This window comes from Cibotium barometz, chromosome 1 (genome assembly GCF_041138505.1).
Source record: "Cibotium barometz isolate CiBa-2024 chromosome 1, ASM4113850v1, whole genome shotgun sequence".
NCBI lineage: Eukaryota > Viridiplantae > Streptophyta > Polypodiopsida > Cyatheales > Cibotiaceae > Cibotium > Cibotium barometz.
This window is the reverse complement of record NC_141046.1, coordinates 68,055,490-68,082,522: the sequence shown is the minus strand read 5'-3', so window position 1 is coordinate 68,082,522 and position 27,033 is coordinate 68,055,490. Positions and strand designations below refer to the sequence as shown.

Below are 27,033 nucleotides of genomic sequence, written 5' to 3'. Positions count from 1 at the left end.
GGGCAACAGCTCTAGAATGGAATCTTATTTCTTGTAACAACCTTGTAACTGTTCTTGCCAATGGGTAGTACTCGGGTGAATGAAAAAGAAAGGAAGAGAAACCATCAAGGGAACAAGAGAGTGGAGAGTGGGATCTGTGAGTGCTATTGTGTGGTATTTGGTGCTACGATTTCACTCTGATGATACAATGATTATTGTAGTTCTTCATTCTCTATACTGTGCAATTCTATTTGGTTTCTACATTGTATTAGTGCTTCTTGTTTAAACATGTATTTTAACTCAAATCTGGGTCCAAGGTCATTCTTGTCTGGGGACCTGAATCCTATCTAGAAACAGAATCAGGAGACACGTCTAGGATCTCATCAGATGCAGGAGATAACCTCTGCGCTATCATAACTAATTCCCTTAGATTAGGTAGATCGGTGGTGCAATGTGCTAGTGTTGGCTTATCGTGTTAGGCACAATTGTATTAGTCGTCTCGTCTGGAGCCGACTAGGTGGTTTGGAACTACACGTCTCGATCGGACACCCACACTTTTGACGATCCTACTGGGAAATGGCATGCCAGGTAGGGGAGTAGAGAGATAGAGGCTAGCATAGGTTAAGTCTTGCACAATTACTAGAGTAAACTAGTCAAAGGAAACCCAGAAAGAAAGCACACACTAACTAGTTTCAGGAATGCTAACTAGAGAATCATAAGAGCACAATGGAGCAAGCATGGAGAATGAAGGAAGCTCAAATAGGGAAATGTGGTACCGTCATAGACATGCTCAAGCTGTAGAACAAGAAGCATCACTTCACCGCCACCGTAACCGACCAAGAAGATTAGCAAATGGGATTCCATAGTTGGAAAGACTGATTCGAGAACGACTAAGGAATCAGGAAGAAGATCATCAAGAACCAGATGAGATTCCACAGTGGTGGCAGGAGAGACTAATTCTGGAACCACCAAGGAATCAGGAAGAAGACCATCTCAAGAACCACCAAGTGAGAGGCAAGAAGCTCAGGAAGGGGAAGAACTGGCAGTTGTTTGTGGGTAGGATATGCCTCAAGTATCAGGAAAAAGACTGTCAGGAACCACCAAATAGGAGGCAGGAAGCTTAGGAAGGCGAAGAACTAGCAGCTGTGGGCAGGATGTCCCTCAAGTACCCAAAATTCAAAGGCAAGAGAGGAGGATCTAGATGCCCACATCTTTGCCTTTGAAACCACATTCCAATAGTTGGGGCAAAAGATGGAATATTTTACCACAATGTTAGGTGGCAAAGCCACCAACTAGTACGCGCAGTACGGTTTGAAATACTTCCACACATTTGAAGAGCTAAAGAAGGCTTTCTTGAAAAGATTTAGGAATGAAAAGACTATAACGGAGGTAGTATTAGAAAAGCTACAGAGGATGACACAGAAAAAGAGGCCCAACAGAAGACTACGTAGTCCAATTCAAAGCAATGCTGATGCACCTAGACTACGTAGTCCAATTCAAAGCAATGCTGATGCACCTAGACTAGCCCAACCGTCATGCTCTAGCCACACTGAGCCAATGGTTTGTGAGAGGAGTGAGGGAGAAGCTCCATAAAATAGCAGTGGCCTTATACAACCTGGAATATCTGACCTTTGAACAAGTGGTGGTGGGAAAGAGCTACTAGAGCTGAAGGAGTCATGAAGCAAACAAACAAAGACTACAAAAAGAAAAGGAAGGACAAGAGGAAGAAATCTTGAAATTTGATTCCAGAGAAGATACCTCAGAGAAGTTAGAATCCAGTCAGGAGTTGGATGCCAAAGAGTGAAAGCCCTAAAAAAAAGAAAGGCAAGAAGTAGGCTGAGAAAGTTAAGAACTAAGGGGTGCCCTAGCCAAGATTGCCGGAGGACATGCCGGATCCAAACTCAGACCAGATGTCTGGTGCACAAGTTGCAATAATCAAGGGCACACGAAAGAGGATTGCCAGTTAAGAGGCACACAGCAAGTGTGCACCATCTGTGGAAGGGACAATCACTCTGTAGAGACATGTTAATATAACATATGAAACAGGAACCCAAGGGTAGTGGTGGAAAGGCAGCAGCAACAGAAATAGCAAGCCCCCGTTAACTAGGTCGCCACATGACCTCAAATCAATAGACCATACGGAAGAGGAGGTGGAAGATTCGGTCCAAGGGGAGCCTGCTTCTAGTGCAATGGTATGGGGCCCAAACAAAATGACTTCCCCATATTTCAGCGCCATCAGCAGGAACTGCAGGAAACAAGGTCAACACGAGAGGAGGAAAACACGATAGGAAATGATGCGGCTGTGAATATGGTGAAAATAGACCATGGGGCTGTGAATATGGTGAAAATAGACCATGGGGTAGGAAAGCAAGGGGCCATGCTAGTCTTCTCTGTATCATTCCAATTTTATCAGATGTCCCCGAAGAGTCCCCTCGAAGTGTGGAAATAGTTCAAGTCGAATTATAGACAAGTGATTGAAGACGGGTTTTGTATCGTCGTCGCGCGAGCACTCTTGAAGTATAGGCACGTTGGCTATGGCGAACCCCATGGAGTGAAAGGTTTTCGATTATATGATCCGGTCAAGTAGCGCTTTCTTTTTATCCAAGCTCTGACAATTGATGAAGTGCCAATCGCACATTCCTGCAGGAAACACCTACTCGATCGTGTGCATCTCCATCGCAAGCAAATCGTACTCCAGATGAAAGTTCTCCCATCATTATGTGGGAGGAACAAGATGAGGAGGCACCGTTGAACGGGTAGCCTCTAATCATCTTGGCCACCCCATGATTGGGGGAGGGCGACACGAATATACCTGAGGGAGGTATGTAAGAACTTCGGCTAAGCCACATCTCTCCTAGGCAGAGCAACACCCATGCTCAGCTTCCCAGGTGGACACTATTTTAACTATTGTTGAATCCTCTCAAGTCCATCTAAAGCTTTGCTTGCTCTGAACACCATCGATGTTTCCTCACCTATTTGTCGATGCCTTGACCATCCACAAGTTCCCATCACTTGTCTCTCTCAAACAGTCGTCAGCATTAGACCTCAATCTACTACTTTCTGTCTATTTCCCAAGCTAGAGTTTCTATCTTTGATCAACATTGACATCACATTCTTGAATGCACTGTTAAACGATTGAGGTGAATAGTGCTTCTTTTAAGACTCTCAACATCAAGGGGCTCAATGTTGATAGTATTGTGCTGAAAGTAGATAGGCTAGAAAGTCTGATCCTAAGCGACTCCACATTCGAGCAATTTGAGCTCGTAATAATAAGTAAGGGTAATTTGTGGCATTTATGGATCAAGGTGCATTATACAATTAGAAATTGGGCAATCAACCGATTTACTTGAGGAGGTGATTGTGAGTGATTTTACGATTATGTGGTTGAAATTTTATCAAATGATTTCGAGGGCAAGTAACCTAAGGAAGTTGCGGCTGTGGGGTATACCATTTGATACTGAGGAGTAGGCCATTGACTTAGAAATGCTTGCCTTACCGTTTTCGTGCCTGAGTTGGCTTGCTCTAAATTATGAGCTAGGGGATGGGCATTATTAGCATGCCTTCCATGGCTCTGCCCATTTGGAAGGTGGTTGTACTTGAGCTTGGTACATCCAAGATCCATGAGCTCTTTGCTCAATGGATTGTTGGCTTCTTGGAATGGTGCCCAAACTTGAAACGGCTAGGAATTTATAGTTCTATCTCTGAGGCCAAATGTCATGAAGATTACTAGGCTGATTGGTAGGTTCCCTTCCTTGATGATAAATCTCATGCGTCATTACTCACACATCGATGTGAGATTCGAATTTTCTCGAAACCTATAAAACCTATAAATTACAACCCTGGCATTTGATTATTCTTTTACTGGTTGAAGTCCTACATACTTAATTCTTGATGGGGTTTTCCTAATAGTTTTTCTGTTGTGTAACTATGCTAATGAATGATACTTAAGGTCATATAGTTGTGTCAAATTTTTAATGAGTTTACATGATTTCGACAACTAGAGAGAAATTAAGTCTGTTTGGGGAGAGTGAAAGGGAGGGAAGAGAGAGGGGGAGGGAAGAGGGTGGGAGAAGGAGAGAGAGGGTTTGTGGGCTGGGTGGTGGTGGGACAAGGAGAGAGAGAGAGAGAGAGAGAGAGAGAGAGAGAGAGAGAGAGAGAGAGGGAGGGTGGGATAGTGAAAGGGAGGGAGAGAGGAGAGAGAGGAGAGAGAGGGAAGATGGTGGGGAGGAGAGAGAGGGAGGGTGGGAAAGTGAAAGGGAGGGAGGGAGAGGGAATGGAAGGAGAGAGAGAGGGGGGAGGCTACTGAGAGATACCAAAGAGAGCAAAGGATAGAGAGAGTTAGGAAATAGAAGGATAGAGAGACTGAGATAGGGAGGACACAGAGAGTGAGAAAAGAGAAGGATAGAGAGAGTGACGGGGGGAGGATATAGAGAGTTAGCAAAGACATACAAGGATAGAGAGAGTGAGAGGGAGAGTGAAAGGGAGGGAAGAGAGAGTGGGGGAGGGAAGAGGGTGGGAGAAGGAGAGAGAGGGTGGTGTGGACTGGGCTGGGTGGTGGTGGGCAGAGATGGTGGTGGCAATAGTTAGAGAGAGATTGTTCAAGTAGAGAGAGAGGACAACCAAGAATAGCTCCCTCCACCAAGCTCCCTCAAAAAATCACACTCCACAACTATTGGATAAGGGATATATAAGAAGAGTAGAGGAGGAATCATCTCTTATGATGCATAAATTAGAACACGGTACATGTGAAGAGTTGCCTCATTTTTTTAATGAGAAATGGTCTCATATACTTCAAAGACAAAGTCTGTCTTATTGCCACCTCAGCATTCAAGCAAAAGGTAATGGATGAAATGCATTCTTTGCTCATGGCAAGTCATTTGGGACTCTACAAGACATACGATGCCATGAGAAAGAGTTCCCATTATTTACCCATGGCAGGTCATTTGGGACTCTACAAGACATATGATGCCATGAGAAAGAGTTTCCATTGGAAAGGGCTATGAAAGGATGTACATGCATATGTGTCCAAGTGTTTACCATAACAAACGAACAAAGACTCTATGCATACAAAGGGTGGTTTGCTTTAACCCTTGCCTATTTTAGAGGAAAAATAAACGCATATTGTAATGGATTTCATCACCGATATTCCTATCACCAAGATCGGATGGGATATAGTATTTGGAAAGTCGGACAAAAGAGCAGCCCACTTTATGCCAACAAAAGGAGACATTCGACATCATAAGTGGCACATCAATTTAAGGAGAATGTGTTTAGATTGTATGGAGTGCCAAAACAAATGAGTGATAGAGATGTGAAGTTTATGAGTAGCTTTTGGCACACAGTATTGATGAGCATGGAAACAAAGTTTGACACCAAGCATCACCTATCATCCCAAGGCGGATGGACAAACCAAAAGGGTGAACAAATGGTTAGAGACTTATTTGAGGCATTATTGTTTTGATACCTAACATGCTTGGGATGAGTGGTTGTTTGCAATGGTGGAGTTTGCATATAATATAACACATATCACTCTACCATTAGGATGTGACCATTTGAGGCCATGTATGGATACAAAGTGAATTTGCCAATGGCAATTTTTAAGCAAGATTGTGTGAATCCAAATGCAAGAGAGGAGGTGGAAAAGATGCAAGCCATACTCCAACAATGCAAGGACAACCTCAAGAAGTCTTAGAGAGAATGAAGCACTATGAGGATGTCCTAATGGTTTTGAGGATGAAACCTAGGGATAGTTTGTAGCAATGGTAAGCCACGAGCATAATAAGTAGCCATGTACATACTAGCCTATGTGATGGTATAAGTTGGGCATGGGCATAGGTTAATAAGTGTTAAAGAAGGGACAAATCTATATCTAATCATTTTACTAATACATATTCTTAGAGTACTCATGCAAGTTTTCATGGAACCTTGGCTACGTAGAAGCCAAATTTCTTATGCCCATTCAAGTCTAATGGGACCTCCTCTCTTGCAGGTGCTTTGCTATTGCAATATCGAAGCCCATTCTTTTGTAAGATAGCACTGGAATTTATAAAGCAACCTTACCCTCAACTTAATGCCAAATAGGGAAGTCACAAACTTCGTGTACATACTTGCTTAAGGCTAGAACGGACTACTTTTAACTTTTGTATGCTTTCATGTTTTGTGGATGTTAATATAACTTTCTTTCTTTCTCTTGTGTTGAATAGTTATACGGTTGTTTTCTAAAGGCTACATTAGGAATAGTTGTAGAGTTGTTTTTTAAAGGCTACATTAGGAAACTTGTGCAGTAGGAGGGATGAAGTGTCAGGAGGATGCCGCAAGGAGTTGCTATTGTCAGCAGGCACACTAAGCAAGGAAAATCAATGCAGAAAATTGCACAGATAAAAATTGAAAATACAAAAACACGATGGTAATTTGTACATAGAAACCTCCACCTGAAAATTAGAGCTCACACACTGTCTACAAAAGCACCAATCTAAACAAACCAAGCATCATGTCTTGACAGGCCTCCATGTCTTTGAGTACCAGGAGACAGAGGGACATAATCTTCTCTAGTGATAATTGCCTCCCTACATTTAGTTGTTTTTTCTCAAATGGACAAGTAAGCGTCGTCGTAGTCTTCTTCTTCAACACGCTCCTCAGCATCAACCACAATTGGATTTCGACAACTGCCTGCCTCGTCATGTTGTTCTTGATTGCCATGATCATTTGCATGATTCTTATCTTCTTGATGTTTCCATAGAAGTATCTTCTTGTTGGCGTGTCCATGTAGAAAATTGTTTCTACATCGGTGCATTGTGTCAAGTGTGGGGTCTTCATCATGACCTTTCAAACAGACAAAGCTCATTTTTTGTCCATGCCATTTCCTGTTTTAGGTATTATCCCTGATGCAGCAGGGTAATACCTACTAGTTTGTATCATTCAAAATAGAGTGTTTTCAAGTGTTGTATTGAATTTATTCGGAATGTAATTCCCTATGAAGACATATGCACGTTCGAATAGATTCGCTGGTGATAGGCATACCTTGTTCTTTAGATTTCCTTGACCATAGAGAGCATAAGTTGCCACCCACAAGTTATTTCTTCACATGAAATGTTGTGGTAGAAAAACTTGAAATGGCTTTTATGAAGATCTTTCATACAGTAGTCAACCATACCTTCAAAAGTGTGCATACGAATTTGACGCAATCATCTACACATGACCAATCCTCCTTCAGGTTTGAAGAAATCCCATTGCATGTATATTTTTATCAGTTTCCCAATACTTATTAGAGGGAGTGCCATCAGAGAAACCACCATTTAGAAATGAAGACGGTTCAGTGTCTCCAATGTGAATATTCCTTTGAGGCTTGCGTACAGGTAAGAACAAACCAACCTTGCGATCAGGTAAGAACAAACCAACCTTGCGATCTTGCTCTCCCTTTCACTGCCAAAACATTCCAAACACAGCTGGGACCATTAGGCGGGGTAAGTATTCTTGTTGGTAGTGAATTCCTAGCTACATTTCTTAAAACAGTAGTTCAAGTCGGTTTTGGTTCATGACAGAAATGCGCACTTGATACAAGAGCGGGCGCCGAGTTTGTGACATCATGGAGAGGGAGCCTTTTAGGCGGCATGGTCAGAAGCACATGAACAATCAGAAGAGGGCGATATTTATAAGTACTCCTCCGAAACGAGACACTAGAATAAGAAACAACAGACATGCACGAATAGCCGGTGCTGCACGCATGTGATATCTATGCCCTACAACCATGGTGATCCATGCACACTAACACGCGCATGGTTGTAGAAGCTGCACGTGTGCGAGAAGGTATCAAGACCACGAAAGAGCATGAAAGAGAAAGTTGCAATGCATCATAAAGGATCGAAGGTGTCGACCACCGTGAAAGAGTACCGTAAAAAAGAAGTGTTGGAGATGGCTAAGAGCGACATAAAAGCGGGAAGAGGCATCATGTGATGGAAGAGTCGAGAACAACAAGCAAAGCAGAGCACATCGATCACGCTGGAATAACACCGTACAGAGTGGAGAGATTCGATCACGACACAAGCATTCTAGAGGGCCATGTGATGGAAGAGCCACGAGCACGAACCAGAGAAGAGCACATCGATCACCCCGGAAGAATGCACATCCGATCAAACACGAAGGAGCGCCAACCACACAAAAGAAAATGGTAGCATGCAATGGACACGTAGGCCTTCTAAAAGAAACCATTAAATAAAAAAACTCCACTAAACTCCAACCCAACTTCATTAAACTCCAACCCTTAGCGAAAATCGTGGACAGCATGCCGATTAATTAATAAATCAGAAAAAAACATTTTGGTATATTAACATTTTGGTGACTTATTTTATTGTAGAAGAATTGTTATATTAATTTTATAACATTAAGCGGGGTTTTGAGTGTGTAACGAGCGCCGACAATCGTTGGGGTTGTTCTGGCCATCTCTGAGAGTTGGTATTGAGGAAATAACAAGCATTCTACCTTACCGTGAAGGGCTCAGGCGTGACGAAGAATCACAGTAATATTTCCGTTGACGATGGAGTTAAGGAGCGGCACAATCGTGGCCTCCCAGCCCGAACCTGCTACCGCACCTCGGGTCCTGTCGCAGGAGGGGCTGGCCATGTTTCACCAGGGAGTGGGCCTCCTGCTCGCTCGTTGGACCGCCCTGCAGCTCGCCGTCCACAACGAGTGGGGCGGGCCCACCTCCCAGCTCAAGGCCCAGCAGCTACACAGCGATGTCGTGGCTTGGATGGTCCAATTCAAGGGTATGATCTTCTCATCACCATACTCATTTCGATTATATGGTTCTATAGTTGCATGACCATGTGATGGTTAAATGTCATGGTGTATGATCTGAGTACATCTACGCAGGACTCTGTAATGGTAGTTTAAGATGCTGTAAGATAGTGTTTAAGGAGACATTTTTTAGGGAGTAGTTTTGTAGGTATGGTTGACGATGCATCAATATGTACTATAGTGCTTGCAAAGTCAGTAAAGTATGATTTGTTTGGATCTTTGTGCAAGCAGTACCACGGTACATAGATGAGTTGGAGGATATGTTGGATGAGAACCTGATTGTACTTTTTAACACTGAGACAGAAGATGGAAGTCTGGAGGAGGTGAGGCTTATGGTTATCATCTATCAAATGTGATATCAAGTAGTTGGAAGAGAGCCATGCCTTTTGGATGCTTGCCTTATGACTAAGTTAACTCATTGAAAATTCCCGGATGATGTCTCAACAGGTTGCAGAAAAAGTGATGTCCATTTACGAGGAGTGCTTGGACGGTAATTTTGAAACAATTAGGGACCTTGCGTCAAACAGCTCTGCTGCTTCTCATTCTGCTTCCAGAAGTCAGCAGGTACTCTTACACATTCAGTTGGTTTTCTTAATTAAAAATGTAGACTTGATTGGCGTGCTAGATTTTGGGGGTATTCGCTTGAGTTTGTCGTATGAAGATGCACGGGGTTTCTGAGGATGAGCAGGGTTCAAGGGGTGGGTTCAAAGGTCATATTTTCAAGTCCCATCTGTACCTCTCCTCTCATGTACCTACCTATCAAGGCTTCCCAGGCAGGGTACCGTGCTCTTCCCAAACATAAGATGCAAAGTGCCTTACGAGGGTCGAACTCAAAACTTACAAAATACCACATATAATGCCCAAGCACTATACTATCTAAGGCATCCACCATATTTCCACCTTGCGTCAAACAGCTCTGCTGCTTCTCATTCTGCTTCCAGAAGTCAGCAGGTACTCTTACACATTCAGTTGGTTTATTTAAATAAAAAATGAATACTTGATTGGCGTGCTAGATTTTGGGGGTATTTGCTTGGGTTTGTCATATGAAGATGCACAGAGTTTCTGAGGACGAGCGGTGGGTTGGAGTGCTGCACAAGACAAAGGTCATATTTTTAAGTCCATCTGTACCTCTCCTCTCATGTACCTACCTATCAAGGCTTCCCAGGCAGGGTACTGGGCTCTTCCCAAACATAAGGTGCAAAGTGCCTTACGAGGGTCGAACTCAAAACTTACAAAATACCACATATAATGCCCAAGCACTATACTATCTAAGGTATTCCACTCAAAAGATGGGGTAAAAATAGTGAGGTGTGTCCTCGAACTGTGCCAAAGTTGCAAGGTTGTCTGCAGCATTAGATGAGTAGAAGGCTCACACAAAGTCCTTAGAAGTTCAAACATAGTGATCTTTTAAAGTACTATTGAATATTGATGACAAACTTCACAAAGAAATACAAATGCTGTATTGTTGGACTTGGATGCATGTGTTTTTCCACTAGGAAACCATGAGGAAGAGTCTTAAATGTCTCATGGTCATTTCTGAGCTGTACTCCAGGATTAGGAATGCGCACATATATGTTAGATGCATGCCTACAAAGGGTTTCCAAGTCTTTGATGCATGGGCATATGAAAATGACAGGCTAGGAACAGGAGCAGTGCATGGACAGCTGATGAAGATCTCAGCATTGACAAAATGCGCAGTTTTGGGCAGCATTGGTGGTGCATGCAACCTGAGATCAGCTTTGTCCAGGCACCCAATGCGTGTGTCACATACATCCTCACTGACTGCTGAGGCTATGGACAGGGTAGACCAGGTGAGTGTTGGTTATTTGTGAGCCCTAATTGATAAAGGGAAATGGCCTTTGAGTGTACAAACAGGTAGGGGTGCACTAGGGTTGCAATAAGTGCATGTGTGTGATGGAAGATAGAGGCAAAGGAGTATTAGAATCTACCAAAAAAATTTGAAGCATAGTTCCGAGAAATGGGGAAACAGAAACAGAAAGAGGAATGGAAAGGGAATCGGCAATTTCAGGGGGTTGAAACGGGGAAGCACTACGTCAGCAAGGGAGTTTGACATGTATTAGTCTAGAGATGAAGACCCTAGTCTAGCAGACACCTACGATTAAGCAAAACATGGAAATATATAGACATTGGCATCTAGCTCACTGCTCAAACATAGAGCCATTCAGGCTCACCCCCAGGCATGGAGGTTAGTAGTGAGGGCATATGCTTATATCTAGTGCTGCATGTGAACAGGCACTAACTCCAGGGGCGCTTTTGTCCTGCGGATTTCCCCCCCTTGACATTTGGTGTGAAAGGACACCTAGACTAGGTTTATTATTATCACTTGTACTTGTCACTTATCATATTTTGTGTGAATATATGTGCAAGTACTCCCCTCTCTCAATCGATTTGCTAACTAGGTTTATTATTATCACTTGCACTTGTCACTTATCATATTTTGTGTGAATATATGTGCAAGTACTTCCCTCTCTCAATCGATTTGCTACTTTTGTGTGTGAGCTTCCATTGGCCCACAAACCCTAAGACTATGTTCTTGTGAACTGAAATAGGCCTTTGTAAGGGCCATGGCATGGGTACTTAGCTTATCTTCAAGAACAACTTCACGTGTAAAACCTTGAGAAAATCTGAAAATAAACAAAAGAGAGAGAGAGTAGAGAGAGAAGACACCACACTAGGGGTCGAAATAGCCTTGGGCCGACACCCCCCCCTCCCCCCTTTTCAAGTTATATTAGATAAAATCCCCTGGAGGAGTCTTGAGTACAAGTTCTTAGAGCTATAGAGCTCTCTTGTCTTTTTACATGTTTATAGTTTTTGCCCAAAAGCACTTGAGAAAAGTGTTTTAAAACTCACTTATAGTCCAAAAAGCATCTTTTTAATAATAAAAGCTCTTCTTTTTTTAGTTTGTAAAAAGCTTTTAATCTTTTGCTTTCCAAAAGCTAGTCGCATCATTCCAAGCTTGTAAGGTGACCTTGTGCTCCTATCCTGCCATGTGTCAGTGCCATGTCACCATCGCCACGTCATTTTTCCCCCTCAAAACTTTTTTTTTTCAAAAGCCTTTTTTTTGCTGGGGCGTTGCGTTTTTGCATATCCACAACTTGTATTTTGATGCTTCGGTGACATGAACCAACTTTTGGTATCAGAGCAGAGGGTTACTACTATCTTTAGGGTTTGTGATCTTTTAGGGTTTTTGCTCATTTTCTGCTCAGAATCTGTCCATAGGGTACATAACAACACACCCTAAATTTGCTTGTGAAGTCAAAATCAACAAACCCTAATTTCAGAATTGTACGACCAAACCTTAATCGAGTTTTGCCTACACATGTGTGTTGGCTCTGTTGTGTACATCTTTGCAAAATTTGAACCTGCTTGGAGGTGGTCGTATAGTGCTGATGTGGCATTTTGTACGTGCACACACAAAATTGAAGGTGCCAAAGTCACCAAAATTTGAGGCTTTTCTGATTTTGGGGTTCTTCCTGGCATAGTCTATCTACACGCAACACTATTCCATCTGCAAGTGCAAAATTGAGGCTTTTTCCCACTCTTTCCTTCAATTTCTTGCAACAGGTTTGCAGAGGATAAGTACAGGTGACTGCATTTGGTGGGAGTTTGTGCTCATTGTGCTTGGTAGTGCACATAAGTACATATTTGGGTTCCATACATGATATTTGTGCCTCTTGTCAATTCTTGGTGCACTTTGTAAATTGCCAAGAATGTAGCAGATGTATTTGGTGTTTTGTTTGAGAAGGACAAACTTTATGGGAGAAATTGTCACAGTTCGGAAGAACGCATAAACTATATTGCAAATCCAACACAATCACAAGTGTATACATCATGGCATCATATATCCTTGTCTAATACATCATGTTATAACATAAATATCATGATCAGAGAATCTTGCACAATATACAGCACTAGGGGACCAAGGTGGGCTGACCTCCCCCCCCTCCCCTTAGGTAAACTATATTACCAAAAGAGTGTTCTTCTACAAAATGATGCGGTAGCTGGGAATCACATCAACCGGTCTCACCAAAAAATTTAGTAAACATGAATAAACAAATCAAACAAAAGAGTTTCTTAGAGCACCGCTCCAATTTGTAGCATCCAGCCATAGCTAGGTCAAAGAACACTCCCACCAGGAGATTCCATAGACACTAGGCACCACCTAGTCAGGAAGAGGCTTTCACAACACACTTACACATGGAGACACATGCGGTACGACACTTACATAGTGCTGTCGATGCTGGTGTCGATGTTGGTTTTCTATAACTCGCTCGGGAAGCGTGGGAGTGGGTGTGCATTGCTTTGACCATGAGCAGCACAATTAAACATTTCGGCATTTAATCTCAGCCATTAAACAATCCACAAAGCTGAAAATAAAAGTTGCACAACTGACACCACATAGTGGCTGGAATGGGCCAACCCCCTCCTTGGAGTATTTCATCATCCAAGGAGAAATATAACATGTACAAGCTTTGAGGGCCTTACTCTTCCCATGGGAGATGCCAGATTATCCATATACAATCATAAACCTGTCCTTCATCCAATATGGCTATCCAACATGTCCTTCCATAGGCACACAAACATGTATAACAGCCCACATGGCTCTTCCATACGCTCATAGACTTGTATGACAGCCCATATGGCTCTTCCACGAGCACATCAACTTGTAAACCAGCCCATGTGGCTCATCCATGAACTCATAAACCTGTAAACCAGCCCATGTGGCTCATTCATGAGCTCATAAACCTGTATAACACCTTGCATGTTGCATCCATGAGCGCCAAAACCTGTAAACTAGTCCATGCGGCTCATCCATGAGTGCATAAACTAGTATAACAGCGTATATCACATAAAACCAGAAATTTCAGCAAGCTTTAGGATTGTTTTTTCTGAAAAACAGCCATCTGGGGTGTGTAGGATAGTGTATAGTAGTGAAAATTATCTTCCCCAAGCTGGATATGGCTATGGTGGGCTTAGAAATGAAGAGAAATGGAGAAAAATCAGCCTCCAAAAACCTACTTGAAGCTCAAACTCGCCCAAGAGATAACTCTCTCATGTTCGAATAAGCAAGAAAATGCTACAATGCTATGTGTAGAGCTGAATTGACAAGTGTGAGGACACTTGTCTCACTTTTATCTTCTTATCTGCCACATGTCCTGTAACTTGCGGTGCCCGGGGGACTAGGGCCTTTGACACACTTGTTGATACCATCTTTGCATATTAAAACATTTAAACATGGCCACAACCTGAACACATATCCATCATCACTTTGCATAAAACATAAAAGCTGGACAAAACATCCACAAATGCTGAATATGGAGCTTGCACGTGTGACACCGCAAAGAGGCTGGAATGGGCCGCCCCCCCCCCCCCCCTTGGAGTATTTTATTACCCAAGGAGAATAATATCATGTACAAGCTTTGAGGGCCTTACTCTCCCCACGGGAGATGCCGGATTATCCATATACAAATGCCATAACACAGCCCAACACGAGGGCACCAAGCCGGAACACAGGCTGTAGAAATGCCGAGCCAACAATATAATCCATATACCTCCGTGTGGGTACTAATTCTTCCCCAAAAACCACGGGTCTTCATGCAATAGAGCTGGTACAGCAAGTACAACTCTCCATTCAGCCGGTACAGTAGGTACAGTGGCTGGTACAACAAGTACAATGGTTGGTACAGCAGGTACAATGGTTGGTACAGCCAGTACGGTGGTTGGTACAGCAGGTACAATAAGTACAAATGTTGGTACAGCATGTACAGTGACTCGTACAGCAGGTACAGTGGCTGGTACAACAAGTATAGAAGCTGGTACAGTCGGTACAATGGGTGGTACAAAAAGGACAAAAGTTGGTACAGTCGGTACAAGGTTGGTACAACAAGTACAATGGCTAGAAATCATAATAAATGATTAAATACCCTTGCCCTCAGTATTTCTTTGCGATGGAAGCCTCTAAAACAGTCCCCAACAGTCGGTATTCTTCATGGGCAGCCTTCAAGAGAGAGAGAAAGAGAGTAGCCATCACGGGGACCTCTCGGAAAGCCAGGCAGGTGGCAGTTGATTACTTGCAGAAGGAGGTGCATTCTCCAGGCTTTGTGGTTCTGGATTCAGAGGGGGTGGTTAACAGGTTTCAGAAGGCCTTGCGTGGTCTTCAGCAGGTTTCCAGGACTAGGTTTTGCACCGCCGTAACAGGTGTTGATCCTTGTGAGCAGTGTGATGCCTCTTTGACTCAGAAGCAGAATGGTTCATTGATCTGGTTGATGGACACCAGATTGGACGGGAGCTTCCTGATGATGCAATTGAGCTCGTGGTTGCAGATAACTCTTTGGGAGGCAGGATTGCGTATCTTGTGGTTTCTGCGGCATGCGAAGGATCATGGACTCTTTTACATAGGAGGGGGATTGATTGATGGAGTCCGACTCCATGGTTGGAGTGACTCAGTTTGGGGAGGAGATCCAGACACAAGGAGATCTACTTCAGGCCCAGGAGCAGTTTTATGGAGCAGTAAGAGGCAGTCATCTTTTGCCTTGTCGACGACAGAGGCAGAGTATCGTTGCATTGCAGGATTGGGCTTCCACTGGAGGAATCCATGGTCATCCAGAGGCACTTTGTTCGTGAACAGATCGTTGCTGATGACATCTTGCTAGAGTTCTGTTCGACGGAGGATAGTACGGTGGACCTCTTCATGAAGTCGCTATCTCAGGATTTGCTCAGGCGGCACCCCAGCTCCCTGTGGTTAGTTTCACAGCCAGGAGCTGAGAGGGGGTGTTAGAAGTCATCTCCTGTCTATACATATACACTAGGGCCTGTGTTGTGGGTGTGCCCGCCCTTATTAGGTGTTTTCTCATTTTCCCCCACTCTCCGTTTTTTTACCCCCATTTTTCCCTATTTTTTTGTGGCATGGGAGGCATAGTGGCAAGAGGACCTTGAACTTGGCCAACTGCATCTGTGGAGACACTGGAGGTGGCCGACTGCTCTGCACAGGTTGTGGACCTCCTTGATGCTGGCCGACCCCCCCTGCTGCTGGCCGACTGTGCATTTCAGCAGTCGTGGGGTTTTGTGGTCCTGTCGGCTGCCCTACAGCAGGCCGACTGCTGTTGGGGGGCCATATAAAATGGCCCCCAGCCCCCTTGTCACTATTGTAGTATTCCAGGATTCTTTTGTGTATATAGAGCAGAGTTACACGCCTCTCTCTCTCTCTCTCTTGTGCTGTGATTTTTTGCATTGCGTTTTGCTCGTGTTCCCAGATATGGTCATCATCTCCGCTGCGTATTCTGACAGATGCTTGAGGACATATGGCTGTCATAGCGACAATATGCATTGGACACGTTGTCCAAATATGGTACGGCTGGGTGTAAGCCCATTTTTGTACCGTTGGATCAGAATGGCAAGCTAAGTGCAAACGTAGGTGAGATTTTGGAGAATGCCACTATGTACAGGTCCCAGGAAGATAGTGGGTAGCTTCATAGTTGCCAGGGATTTTTTGAATTGTGTTTCAAAACGTTTTCTGAAACGTTTCTTTCAAATCCTAGACGTTTCAACTTTGGCCCACATCACGACCTCACAGCATGCTACTCTTATGTTCCCCTTCACACAATCCGCCCAGTGCCGCCAGTCATCTCCATGGCCAGCCTGCCCAACTTGCCCATCCCAATTTACCTTTTCTATGCTATTGCTTCTCGAGAGCCTGTTGCCATCGTCACTTCTCTCCTTGTGGGGAGCTCTCTGAAACTGGCCTCTGGTAGAAACCAAAGTGCGGTAGACTAGCTGCCACTCAATCCAATTGTAGTCCAGCCAATAAACAAATAAACAGGAGCTAGAGTGCTCCAACACAAGAAAGAGAACGACACCTGTTGGCCCCAAAGCTTGGCGCCCCTTTCGGTATTTCTTTATTCAATTTCAATGGAAAAGTTTTAAATGATTACAACATGGCCATTCATGGCTCGTATGTCTGCAAGTCCAATCTGCCAATCCTCAGGACCTCTTAGCATAGAGGTTACATAGCTTTGTAACCCAAGAACACTGCACTGTTATCTCCTCTAATCTGCTAAGTCTGTACATCCATGAGGCCTTGAATATGCATCTGACTGAACCATGCACATAGCCACAAACTCAGCCATGAAAACAGTCCACAAAACTCTTCCAAATCAGCCCACAATCTTGTCCTGTTTCCACCCTTTGAACTGCCAAACCATTCCTCTCACAAAGGGCCAGAGAGAACGACTCCGGAATAGCCACGAGCCAGTGAAAAGAGAGACTCCATAAGACACCTCCTGCAGTCCCACCTGCTCACAAAGAGAGAGAAACTTACAGTCTTTATGTCACTTTCCACAAGAGAGAAAAGACACGAGGAAAAGCCCCGTATTGTCTTGCCCTCTTGTCTTGCAACCGGGAGAGAGAAAAACAATGAGAACCTGCTGTCCAGCCTTGTGTTCCCCTCTTACAGTCCACGCTTCTTAGCTAACAAACAGCTTCTTGCCAAAAGCAAAGGAGAGAAAAGAAGCTTCTGTAGGCGCCTATTTTCTCTGCAGCCCAACAGCTGGTTATTCTCCAAAGACCATATGGCCTGTGTCTCTGCCCTGTAGCGCAGCACAGCAGGCAGCTTCAATCTCTTAATAGCATGTGTAGAGGAGTGTTAGGTTGCCTCTGTAGCCTTTGTTGGAAGGTTGATGATTTCGAGCATGTGATCTATGGCTAGAAGGTGCCTTGGATTATCCCATAAGTGGAAGCATGGGAAGTTGAAGAGCCATATATAGGCTAGAGTGGCACCTTGTCATAGTCATCTCCTCCGGCTGGTGTTTTGGGAGGCAGCTCACCGGGAGATGGGAGCCTGGTGGAGGGATGCTGCAGTGCCCGTTGGGGGTGTTCGTGGAGCTCGATGGTGATGCGTCTCCTATGTGCGTTAGTCTTCCGCTGCGCATTCTCACATGGTATCAGAGCCCGGGCGTGTGTGGTCCTGGGCGGCTTAGGCGTGTGTGGTCCTGGGCGACCCTCTCGCGCCTCGGTGGCTTGCGGAGCTCGAATCGAGGGAGGGTGTTGGAAGGTTGGCGATTTCGAGCGTGTGATCTATGGCTAGAAGGTGCCTTGGATTATCCCATAAGTGGAAGCATGGGAAGTTGAAGAGCCATATATAGGCTAGAGTGGCACCTGGTTATAGTCATCTCCTCCTGCCGATGTTTTGGGAGGCAGCTCACCGGGAGATGGGAGCCCGGTGGAGGGATGCTGCAGTGCCCGTTGGGGGTGTTCGTGGAGCTCGATGCATCTCCTACGTGCGTTAGTCTTCCGCTGTGCATTCTGACAGCCTCAGCAGTACAGCCCGCCTGTAGCCCTTCCAAAAAGCCACCTGTGACCAGCAGCGCAGAGTTTCCAGTAGCTGTATTTCCCACGCCTGCAATCAGCGCTGCTCGCCTACAGTCCCTCCAAAAACAAGAGTAAGTGAAGCGCAGCCTGCAGCCTGCGTGCATGTGTTTTTCTTAGAATCCCAACTCCACGCTGCCCCTCAACACTCTTTTCCAAAAAGCATGAGATAGGGAGAGAGAGGGAGGCGTATACTCCAAAAGTAGAGTAGCCCCCCCCCCCCCGCCCATAAATGTTGGTCATGTCCACTCCCGGCTAGTTCAGGTGTGAACCCAGCTTACTCACGGGCACTTTTTCCCTGTGACTGGACACAGGTTTTTTACCCGTGTGAACACACTTATGTGTGTTGGGCACTTTGCCCTAGGCCTTTTAGTACTCACTTGTACTTTCATTTCATATCATTATTGAGTACATCTTTTCCAGCACTCTCACGTTTCTTTGTGCTTGAGGTTGTGTGTGTGTGTGTGTGTGTGTGTGTGCAAGCTAGCTTCCCTCCTACCCAACATTGGTATCAGAGCCTGGTTAGGGTTAGGGTTAGCATTAGGGTTTGCCCCTTGCTGCCCTTTAGAGCTTGAGCTTCAGCCTATTGCATTAGGGTTTGTAGCAGTTTTTTTTTTGCTGTTTAGGGTTAGGGTTTTGCCCTCAGCCGCCCTGTAGCCACTCCGCCGCCGCCTCTCAAATCCGTCGCGGTACGGCGCTGCGTGTGTTGTACCATCGCCCCTGTACCTGCGCCGCCGTCGTCGACTGTACCTACGCCGCTGTCGCCGCCGCCCGACTGTACCGCCTCTTTCCAGCACCGTCCTGTACCTTGTGCCGTTGCCCTGCCCCAGATCTGACGTCGCCGTCGCCCCTGCCCCTGCCTGCGCCACCCTAGATCTGGCGTCGTCTGCCTGTGCGCCGTCGCCCTTGCCCGTGCCGCCCCAGATCTGGCGCCCCCTGTCCAGATCTGATGTCGTTGTGTGCCGCCACCGTCGTCTGCGTCCGTACCTGCCTCGACACCATCGCCGCCACCTGCGTCGCCACCTGCCGCCGCCCTCACGGGAGCTGCCGTCGTCTCCACCCTGTATCGTGTCCCATATCGCCTCCCTATACTGTCGTACGACCGTACCTCCACCTGTACCGTACGACTGTACGTGTGTACCTGCTCTGCACTGCCCAAAGCAACTTCAGATTCACCTTCAGATCTACCCAAAATTGGCAAGAAATTGGCACTATTTGCAGTCAATTTTGGGTATTACAGGCACATTTGGTTGGCATTGGGGCATTTCCCCCAAATTTTTGGGTATTGCAGGCACATTTGGTTGGCATTGGAGCATTTTCCCCAAATTTTTGGGTTTTACAGGCACATTTGGTTGGCATTGGGGCATTTCCTCCAATTTTCGGGCATTGCAGCACTTGGTAGAGGTGACAATCGCGACAATCGCATTAGCAAATTTACAGGTGCAGATCCGATTCAGATGTGGTCTAATTGGTTGCCTAAAAATTAGGGCTTTTCTACATTGAGCCCATTTTTGGAGCATTCGACCAATTTACATTTGATCTGCCAAGATTTAAGCACTTGCAGCTCTTACAGGTGTCAGTTGATTGTGTTTTTCACGGCACATGTATACATTTGTGGTTTGCTGTAGTATATGTATGCCATGGAAATATATTGCAAGAAGCAAGGACAAATAGCTCTAGAGACCTCCAAGTATGTAGTTAGCATATAGAATGCTTGGAAAGGAAATAAAACAATTATAGGGTACATTCAACTAGTAAACACATGCTAGTAAGAGAGAAATAACTCACTTCATCTCCAGCGGAAGGTGAAGTGATTCCCGCTCATCCTCCTGCAGGTCCACCTCCTCGTCTTCCTCCTACTTAGCAGCGTACTTGGGATGCTAGGGATGCTCAGGCCCATGCATCGATTGCTCTCTCGTGCCGGAGGCATATCACTCCGTATATTCGTTCTTGCACCACTGCAAAGGGTGCTTGGGATACCTTGGCGGCGTTGTATTCAGGTCGCAATGAGGCTCGTGTAGCTTACCTTCGGGCAAGCTTGAGACTGACCGCATGCTTGAAGGTGACTCTATTGATCAGTACCTTACGCATGTGAAGGACCTACGATAGCAGCTCATTAACATTGATGAGGTTTTGACAGATAGCTATCTTGTTCAAACAGTTTTGCGCAACTTGCGTGACTCTTATCAGACATTTGGCACCACTTTGCGGTTGTTGGTTGGCAATGCACCTAATGCGGTCAATTTTGACAACCTTGTGACTCTGTTGCTCAGTGAAGAGCAATCTCGTTCCAACAGGAACAACATGATGTTTGCTGAGCTAGCAATGGCTGCTCCTTTTCGTGGGAATAGATCTGGGCCTAAACCTAGCCCATCGAATCCTCCCAAGACAGAGGACAAGTCTGAAAAGAAAAAGCGCTGTAACTATTGCAGGAAAATAGGGCACACCATAGAGGAATGCAGGAAGCATATTGAGAGTGAAAAATAGAAGAAGCTGGCATCTTCTTCCACAGGTGCAGATCATGCCAATTTGGCTACACGTGTCAGCCTTGACACTTACATCTTCATTGCCTGCAGAGATGTCTTCAGATGCCATTGCTTTTGATGACTATGCTTTATAGTCTGTACTCCATGGTATGCATTGTCTGGCAGATGCATTTCAGGGGGGGATTCTACTTGCCCACATGCAGTTGGTGATGCCTCATGGTCACTTATGCTTGTTGACCCTTATGCTGGTCTATGCTAGACGCTTTCTCTTATGTGATGTCTACTGGAGATGCCTTTTATGGTGTTTTGCCTTGCAGCGGGATTGTTTCTACAGTGTTGACATTGTCACTTTCTCACATGTGATGTTTACTGGGAGTGCCTTTTACACACTTGGCCAGTGTTGGCTTGCTCTCATGGTTTTGACATGTCACATGTATATTATTCATTGTGGGATTATGCATCTTTACACTTGCCATACATGCCACTGATCATGGCATCGTTGAGAGTTAACCTATCTTCTCATAGCATTGGCTGATGCCCGCCTCAAGCCCCCACTTTTTCTCCCCATTTTCAGCTTTTCCCATTGCTGAATTTTTACTTTATCAGCCCTACCATTGCTGATTTTTTCCTCATCGGATCCTCCATTGATGAGTATCACTTCTGCAGCTTACACTGCATGTCTCACAGGCATGACTTCTGGATCCTGTTGCCTTTACACATGCGTATATCTGCTACGTCTTCTTATGCTTATCACTGGTGCAGATGCAGAGCATTGATGTGGATTACATGCAGTTCAGCTTGGCATTTGGTACTTGCCTTCAGGGGGGTATTATGCGATGCCTCTTGATTTGATGCAGTTGATGTCCACATGATCTTTGCCATGCATTTCTGGTGATGCATTTATGTACTATTGTGCTCTAGCATTAGCACTATGACATTAGGGATTCTCCTTTTCCCCGTCATATAGTGCTTGCTTTTTCCATTGGCACTGCAGTTCACTCTTACTGTGGAGCATAGTGCAGGTCAGCATTCACAGCTTTATCACCCTGCTGCTACCCGTTCACACCATTCACTTGAGGGGGGTTTGTTGGTCATGTCCACTCCCGGCTAGTTCAGGTGTGAACCCAGCTTACTCACGGGCACTTTTTCCTTGTGACTGGACACAGGTTTTTTCCCCGTGTGAACACACTTATGTGTGTTGGGCACTTTGCCCTAGGCCTGTTAAGTTTTAGTACTCACTTGTACTTTCATTTCATATCATTATTGAGTACATCTTTTCCAGCACTCACGTTTCTCTGTGCTTGAGGTTGTGTGTGTGTGTGTGTGTGTGTGTGTGTGCAGGCTAGCTTCCCTCCTACCCAACAATAAATAACCTAGGGGCCACTTAAAGTTTTAAAACTTTCCCAGGGGCCACTCAAGGTTATAAAACCTTATGAACTTTAATTTCTTGGTCCCCCTTCACACTTGGGGTTGTCCACACATGGGCCAATGAACCTTAGCCCCAAATATGAACCTTTAAATATTTATCTTGCTCACCGACCACCATGCTCACACTTCTGCTGTACCAATTTCACAGGGTCATGACATACCCCCCTCTTGAAAAATGGCAAGCGTCCCCAATTGCAATATGGTGATACAACAAGACATCCAAAGCGGAACCACACTGATAACAAAGGCTACCCAATATAGTAAGATATCAGCCATGTGATCCAACTAAAAGTGAAATGTACAATATGTCCCAATCTCTCTAAGCCATGTATATGTAACAACATTCACTGCAAACCAATGGTGTAGTAATAGTCCAAGTTGTATACCACTGTGAACCATACACAACCACAACATCCAATGTGACTAGTACACATATATCATAGAAGTCCCATAAGCAGATGTACTGTCAGCTGTCAGTACCTTCGGGTGAGACAAAAGCTGCACCAGGCGACCTCTAGATGTCACCTGAGCTTGTCTGTATCAAGGGAGCGGAGGTGCTACCTGAAACCGGCCTCTGGAAGAAAACCAGAGTGCGGTAGACTAGCAGTCACCCGTCCACTTGTAGTCTAGATATGAAAAGAACACAGATTGGAGCTAGAGTGCCCAAATCTGAAAACACAGCGACACCTGTTGGCCCCAAAGCTTGGCGCCCCTTGCGGTATTTCTTTATTCAATTAAAATAATATGAATGGCTGAGTACAACAAAAATCAGCCAAGAGTTTACACCTGTATGTCCAATCTGACAGCCCACAAATCCTTCTTAGCACAGAGGATCTATGCACACAGATCTGTGTTCCACAAAAACACACTGTGTCTCCCTCTGATCAGCCAAGACCACTAAGCAGGGCAGCCATGAGCATACATCTGGCATAACTCAAGTGCATGATACATCATCTCAGCTCATACATACATATGCTGTCCAAACTCTGTCTCAACCCTTGTCAATCTGCCATACCCCTCCTCTCACAAGGGGCCAGATAACTCATATCTACAACAGACATCAAGCAGTAGAAAGAGAGATAGATGAACAGAAACGGAGCTTACCAAATTCAGCTCGTGAAACAGCACTGGAGGAAGCAACGGTACCAATCTGTACTTGCAGGCACTTGTATCCACAACCCTGCTTCACACATGTGCTTGTACTTGTCTGTACCCTCCTCCTTGTGTTCACTCTTATGCTGTCTTTGAAAGTACAGATCTGAAAAACAGCCCCGTACTTGTTTGTACTACCTCGGGATACGTGCCAGGAGTTGTACTTGCACACGCAGCCTGCTGTCCACTCTTGTACTCGCCTGAATCTGAGTAAACAGTTCTGTCCAGCACCTGTTTGCGCCGCCTGCAGCAGCTGTATTTGCTGTACCTGACTGTCTGTACACTGCGGCAGTTGTACAGTACTGTACTTGCTGTGAACTTGTCTGCACAGCCTGTACAGGACCTGTGCGCAGCCAGTCCAGCAGAGAAGAAAACTCGCAGCCTGTACCAGAGAGAGAGAGAGAGAGAGAGAGAGAGTGTACTTGCACAGATCTGGCCGTACAGTGCTGTACGGCTGATTTACACTCAGAAAAACAGCAGCAGCACTCCAAAATCTGCAGTCGACTTGCTCTCCAGCTTCTCCACGTATGTACTCTAGCGCTTGAGAACTCCTCCACGACTCCTTTCCCAAAAGCTAGAGAGAGAGGGAGGAGAGAGAAGCACTACTCCAAAAGTGGAGTGGCCCTCCTCCCCAAAATAATCCCTAGGGCCCCAAACTTTAAAAGTTCCCTAGGGCCACTAAGGCCTAGGGGCAACTTTTATAAACATTAAAATTTAATGTTTCTAGTTCCCCCCTTCACACCTAGGGATGTCCACACATCTTAAACTCTGTCCGGGCACTCCCCATGTGAATCATAAAATATTCTGACTCTGCAACCACCATGCCCACACTTGTGCTGTTCCATTTTCACAGGGCCATGACATACCCCCTCCTTGAAAAATGGCAAGCTTCCTCGATTGCATTCTGGTGATGCATCAAAATATCCAAAGTGAAATATACAATATGGCAAGATCAGCGTCCCAATCTCTCTAAGCCATACACATGTATCAACATTCACTGCAAACCAATGGCATAGTAATAGTCCAAGTTGTATACCACTGTGAACCATACATATCCACAAAAATCTCATGTGACTAGTACACATATATCATAGAAGTCCCATAAATAGATGTACTGTCAGCCTCAGTACCTTCGGGTGAGATAAAAACTGCACCCTGTCTGTATCAAGGGAGTGGAGGTGCTACCCCCCTCTTGAGCATCAGGTAATGCTCCAGACTCGTGCTCTGCTGAACCTGAATGAGCCACAATAAGAGTCGGCTCTAACTCAAAGGCATCGAGATAAAGTTGCAAAACCTGAGGTGAATCTGTTAAGTCACCTTCCTCCATCCACTTCGCATCCATCGGTGAATAGTTCTTGAACTTCACAAGATAGCGACGGGAAACTTTACCTCGTACCTTCCTTTCTTTATGTGCCAGTATCTGCTCTGGAATCAGAACCTCATCAAGTTCCTCAACTTCCGGCTGAGCCTCATCGGATACATCCTCAGGCACATCCCCACGGCCAATCTTTTCCAAAACCTGAAAAGGCCCATAATATCGCATGCTCAACTTAGGGAATAAGCGCTCTTTACCCTTCATCTTCTTGAGTCTAGCCTTTTCAAAGCGCAAAAGAACCCAATCACCCAATGCAAACTGTAAATCACGTCTGTGACGGTCTGCGGCTTTCTTTTGCTTCTGCTGAGTTTTCTGGAGGGCCAACTTAACTCTCTGATAAGCTTCATCCAAGCTCTCCACATACTGATCAGCCTCAAAGATCTTATCCTTTGTATGCAAAATGGGTGGTACCTTCTTCCCTCCTTCTACAATCTCAAAAGGCGCCTTGCCTGTCGAGCTATGTACAGTGTTGTTATATGCAAACTCCACCAAAGGAAGATACTTTTCCCATTGTTGCTTGTGCTCTGACACATAACACTTGAGAAGATCCAACACTGTAGAGTTAGCCTCTTCTGACTGACCATCTGTCTGTGGATGAAATGACGATGAAAACTTGAGAGTTGTACCCATGTTGTCAAACAACCCTCTCCAAAACAAACTCGTCATCCGTGGATCACGGTCACTAATGATAGACGTAGGCAAGCCATGATACTTGAAGATGTTCGCCATGAACAACTTCACCATATGATCCACTTTAATTGTCTTCCGCACGGGAATGAAATGTGCCTGCTTACTGAACCTGCATATGATAGTCCAGATGCCATCATTTTCCGTTTGTGTCCGTGGAAGATTAAATACAAAATCCATGGCAATGCTCTCCCAAGGTCTATCCGGAATAGGTAAAGGCTGTAATAACCCTGGTGTCTTCTCATGGTCAAACTTTACCTTCTGACATACGATGCATTGCCTCACAAAGGCATCAACATCTCTTCTCAAGGTTGGCCAATAAAAGAAAGTCTCCACTGCTTTGACTGTGGCGTCAATACCTCTATGACCTCCATACGGTGGAGCATGACTTTCAATCATAACCTTGAGTCGCAATGGCCTGGTAACACACAGTCTGCCATGCATCAATAAAAACCCATCTCTGAGAGTATAATGCTCATGCCGTTGACCCTCAGACATCTGATCATACAACCTTTCAAAGTCCTCATCATGGGCATACTGCTCTTTCATTTCATCAAGCTCATGATGATAAGCAAGTGAAACTGCAGAGACCTGTGGCTTGCGTGACAAAGCATCTGCCACTACATTCTTTTTGCCTTCCACATGCACAATCTGGAAGTGAAACATTGACAAAAAGTTTGCCCAACGCATATGCTTCTCTGAAAGCTTAGTGCGTGAGGAAATAACGCAAGGTCTGATGATCTGTCTGCACAGTGAAATCAGCCCCAAGCAAGTAGTGTTTCCAAGTAGAAAGAGCGTGAATTACAGCCAACATCTCTTTCTCATACACCTGTAAATGCTTTTCAGCACCTTGCAATACTCTACTCTCATAGGCTATGACATGTCCCTCTTGCATGAGAACCGCACCAATGCTACTTCCACATGCATCACACTGGACAACAAAAGCCTTTCGGAGGTCCGGTAACACCAATACTGGGTCCAAAGTAAGCTTTTCTTTGAGCTTTTTGAATGCTGTAATTTCCCGATCAGCCCATCTAAACGGAGTTGCCTTCTTCGTCAAAGCATGAAGAGGTGAAGCAATTTCAGCAAAGTGCCGTATGTAACGCCTGTAATAGGAACACAATCCTAGAAAGCTGCGTACATCATGCACGGTCCTCAAAGCTGGCCAATTAAGTATTGCTTCTACCTTGGTTGGATCCATACGGACTCCATGCGCTGACACAATATGCTCCAAGAAATGTATCTCCTGCAAAAAGAACTCTCTTCTTGCCATTAACCACCAACCTATGGTTTCTGAGTTCTGCAAACACAATGGCCAAATGCCTTCTATGCTCTTCCCAGTTCGTGAATGCACAATCTGAGGCCTGAAAATCCTGTCCATCATTCGATTAAATGTGGCAGGCGCATTCGTCAAATCAAAGGGCATAACCAAGAACTCATACAACCCAAACGTGGTTCGGAATGCTGTCTTATGCACATCCTCGGATCTAATGCGTATCTGATGATACCCGCTTTTCAAGTCAATACGACTGGCGGTCCAAGATGTCATCGATCCTCGGTATGGGGAATCGATTCTTGATGGTATTCTTATTCAGCGCCCTGTAATCAATACACATGCGCCAAGAACCATCCTTCTTCTGCACCAAGAGCACAGGTGAGCAAAAGGGTGATGAGCTAGGCTGTATCAACCCTTTATTCAAAAGCTCCTGCACCTGACTCATAATCTCTTCCTGTTGGGCTGCACTAACA

General features: G+C 45.1%; 1 protein-coding gene and 2 pseudogenes across 5 annotated transcripts in view; 2 read left to right on the top strand and 1 right to left on the bottom strand.

Annotated features, from left to right (window-relative positions):
* Positions 1-2,349: 2,349 nt before the first annotated feature.
* LOC147642372 (U6 spliceosomal RNA) lies at positions 2,350-2,408 on the bottom strand (annotated as a pseudogene).
* A 531-nt stretch (positions 2,409-2,939) lies between these two features.
* LOC147642371 (F-box/LRR-repeat protein At1g67190 pseudogene) lies at positions 2,940-3,800 on the top strand (annotated as a pseudogene).
* Positions 3,801-8,369: 4,569 nt separating this feature from the next.
* Positions 8,370-27,033, top strand: part of LOC147642370 (uncharacterized) — a 67,059-nt gene continuing 48,395 nt past the window's right edge. For 3 of the 5 annotated variants that reach the window (XM_086805719.1, XM_086805716.1, XM_086805710.1), the window contains exons 1-4: positions 8,370-8,741; positions 9,004-9,095; positions 9,220-9,336; positions 10,409-10,519. In XM_086805719.1, the coding sequence (XP_086661845.1) occupies positions 8,513-8,741; positions 9,004-9,095; positions 9,220-9,336; positions 10,409-10,519 (549 nt within the window). In that variant the 5' untranslated portion in view covers positions 8,370-8,512. The remainder of the gene's footprint in view (positions 8,742-9,003; positions 9,096-9,219; positions 9,337-10,408; positions 10,520-27,033) is intronic. The other 2 variants (XM_086805728.1, XM_086805723.1) reach the window with 1 other exon arrangement.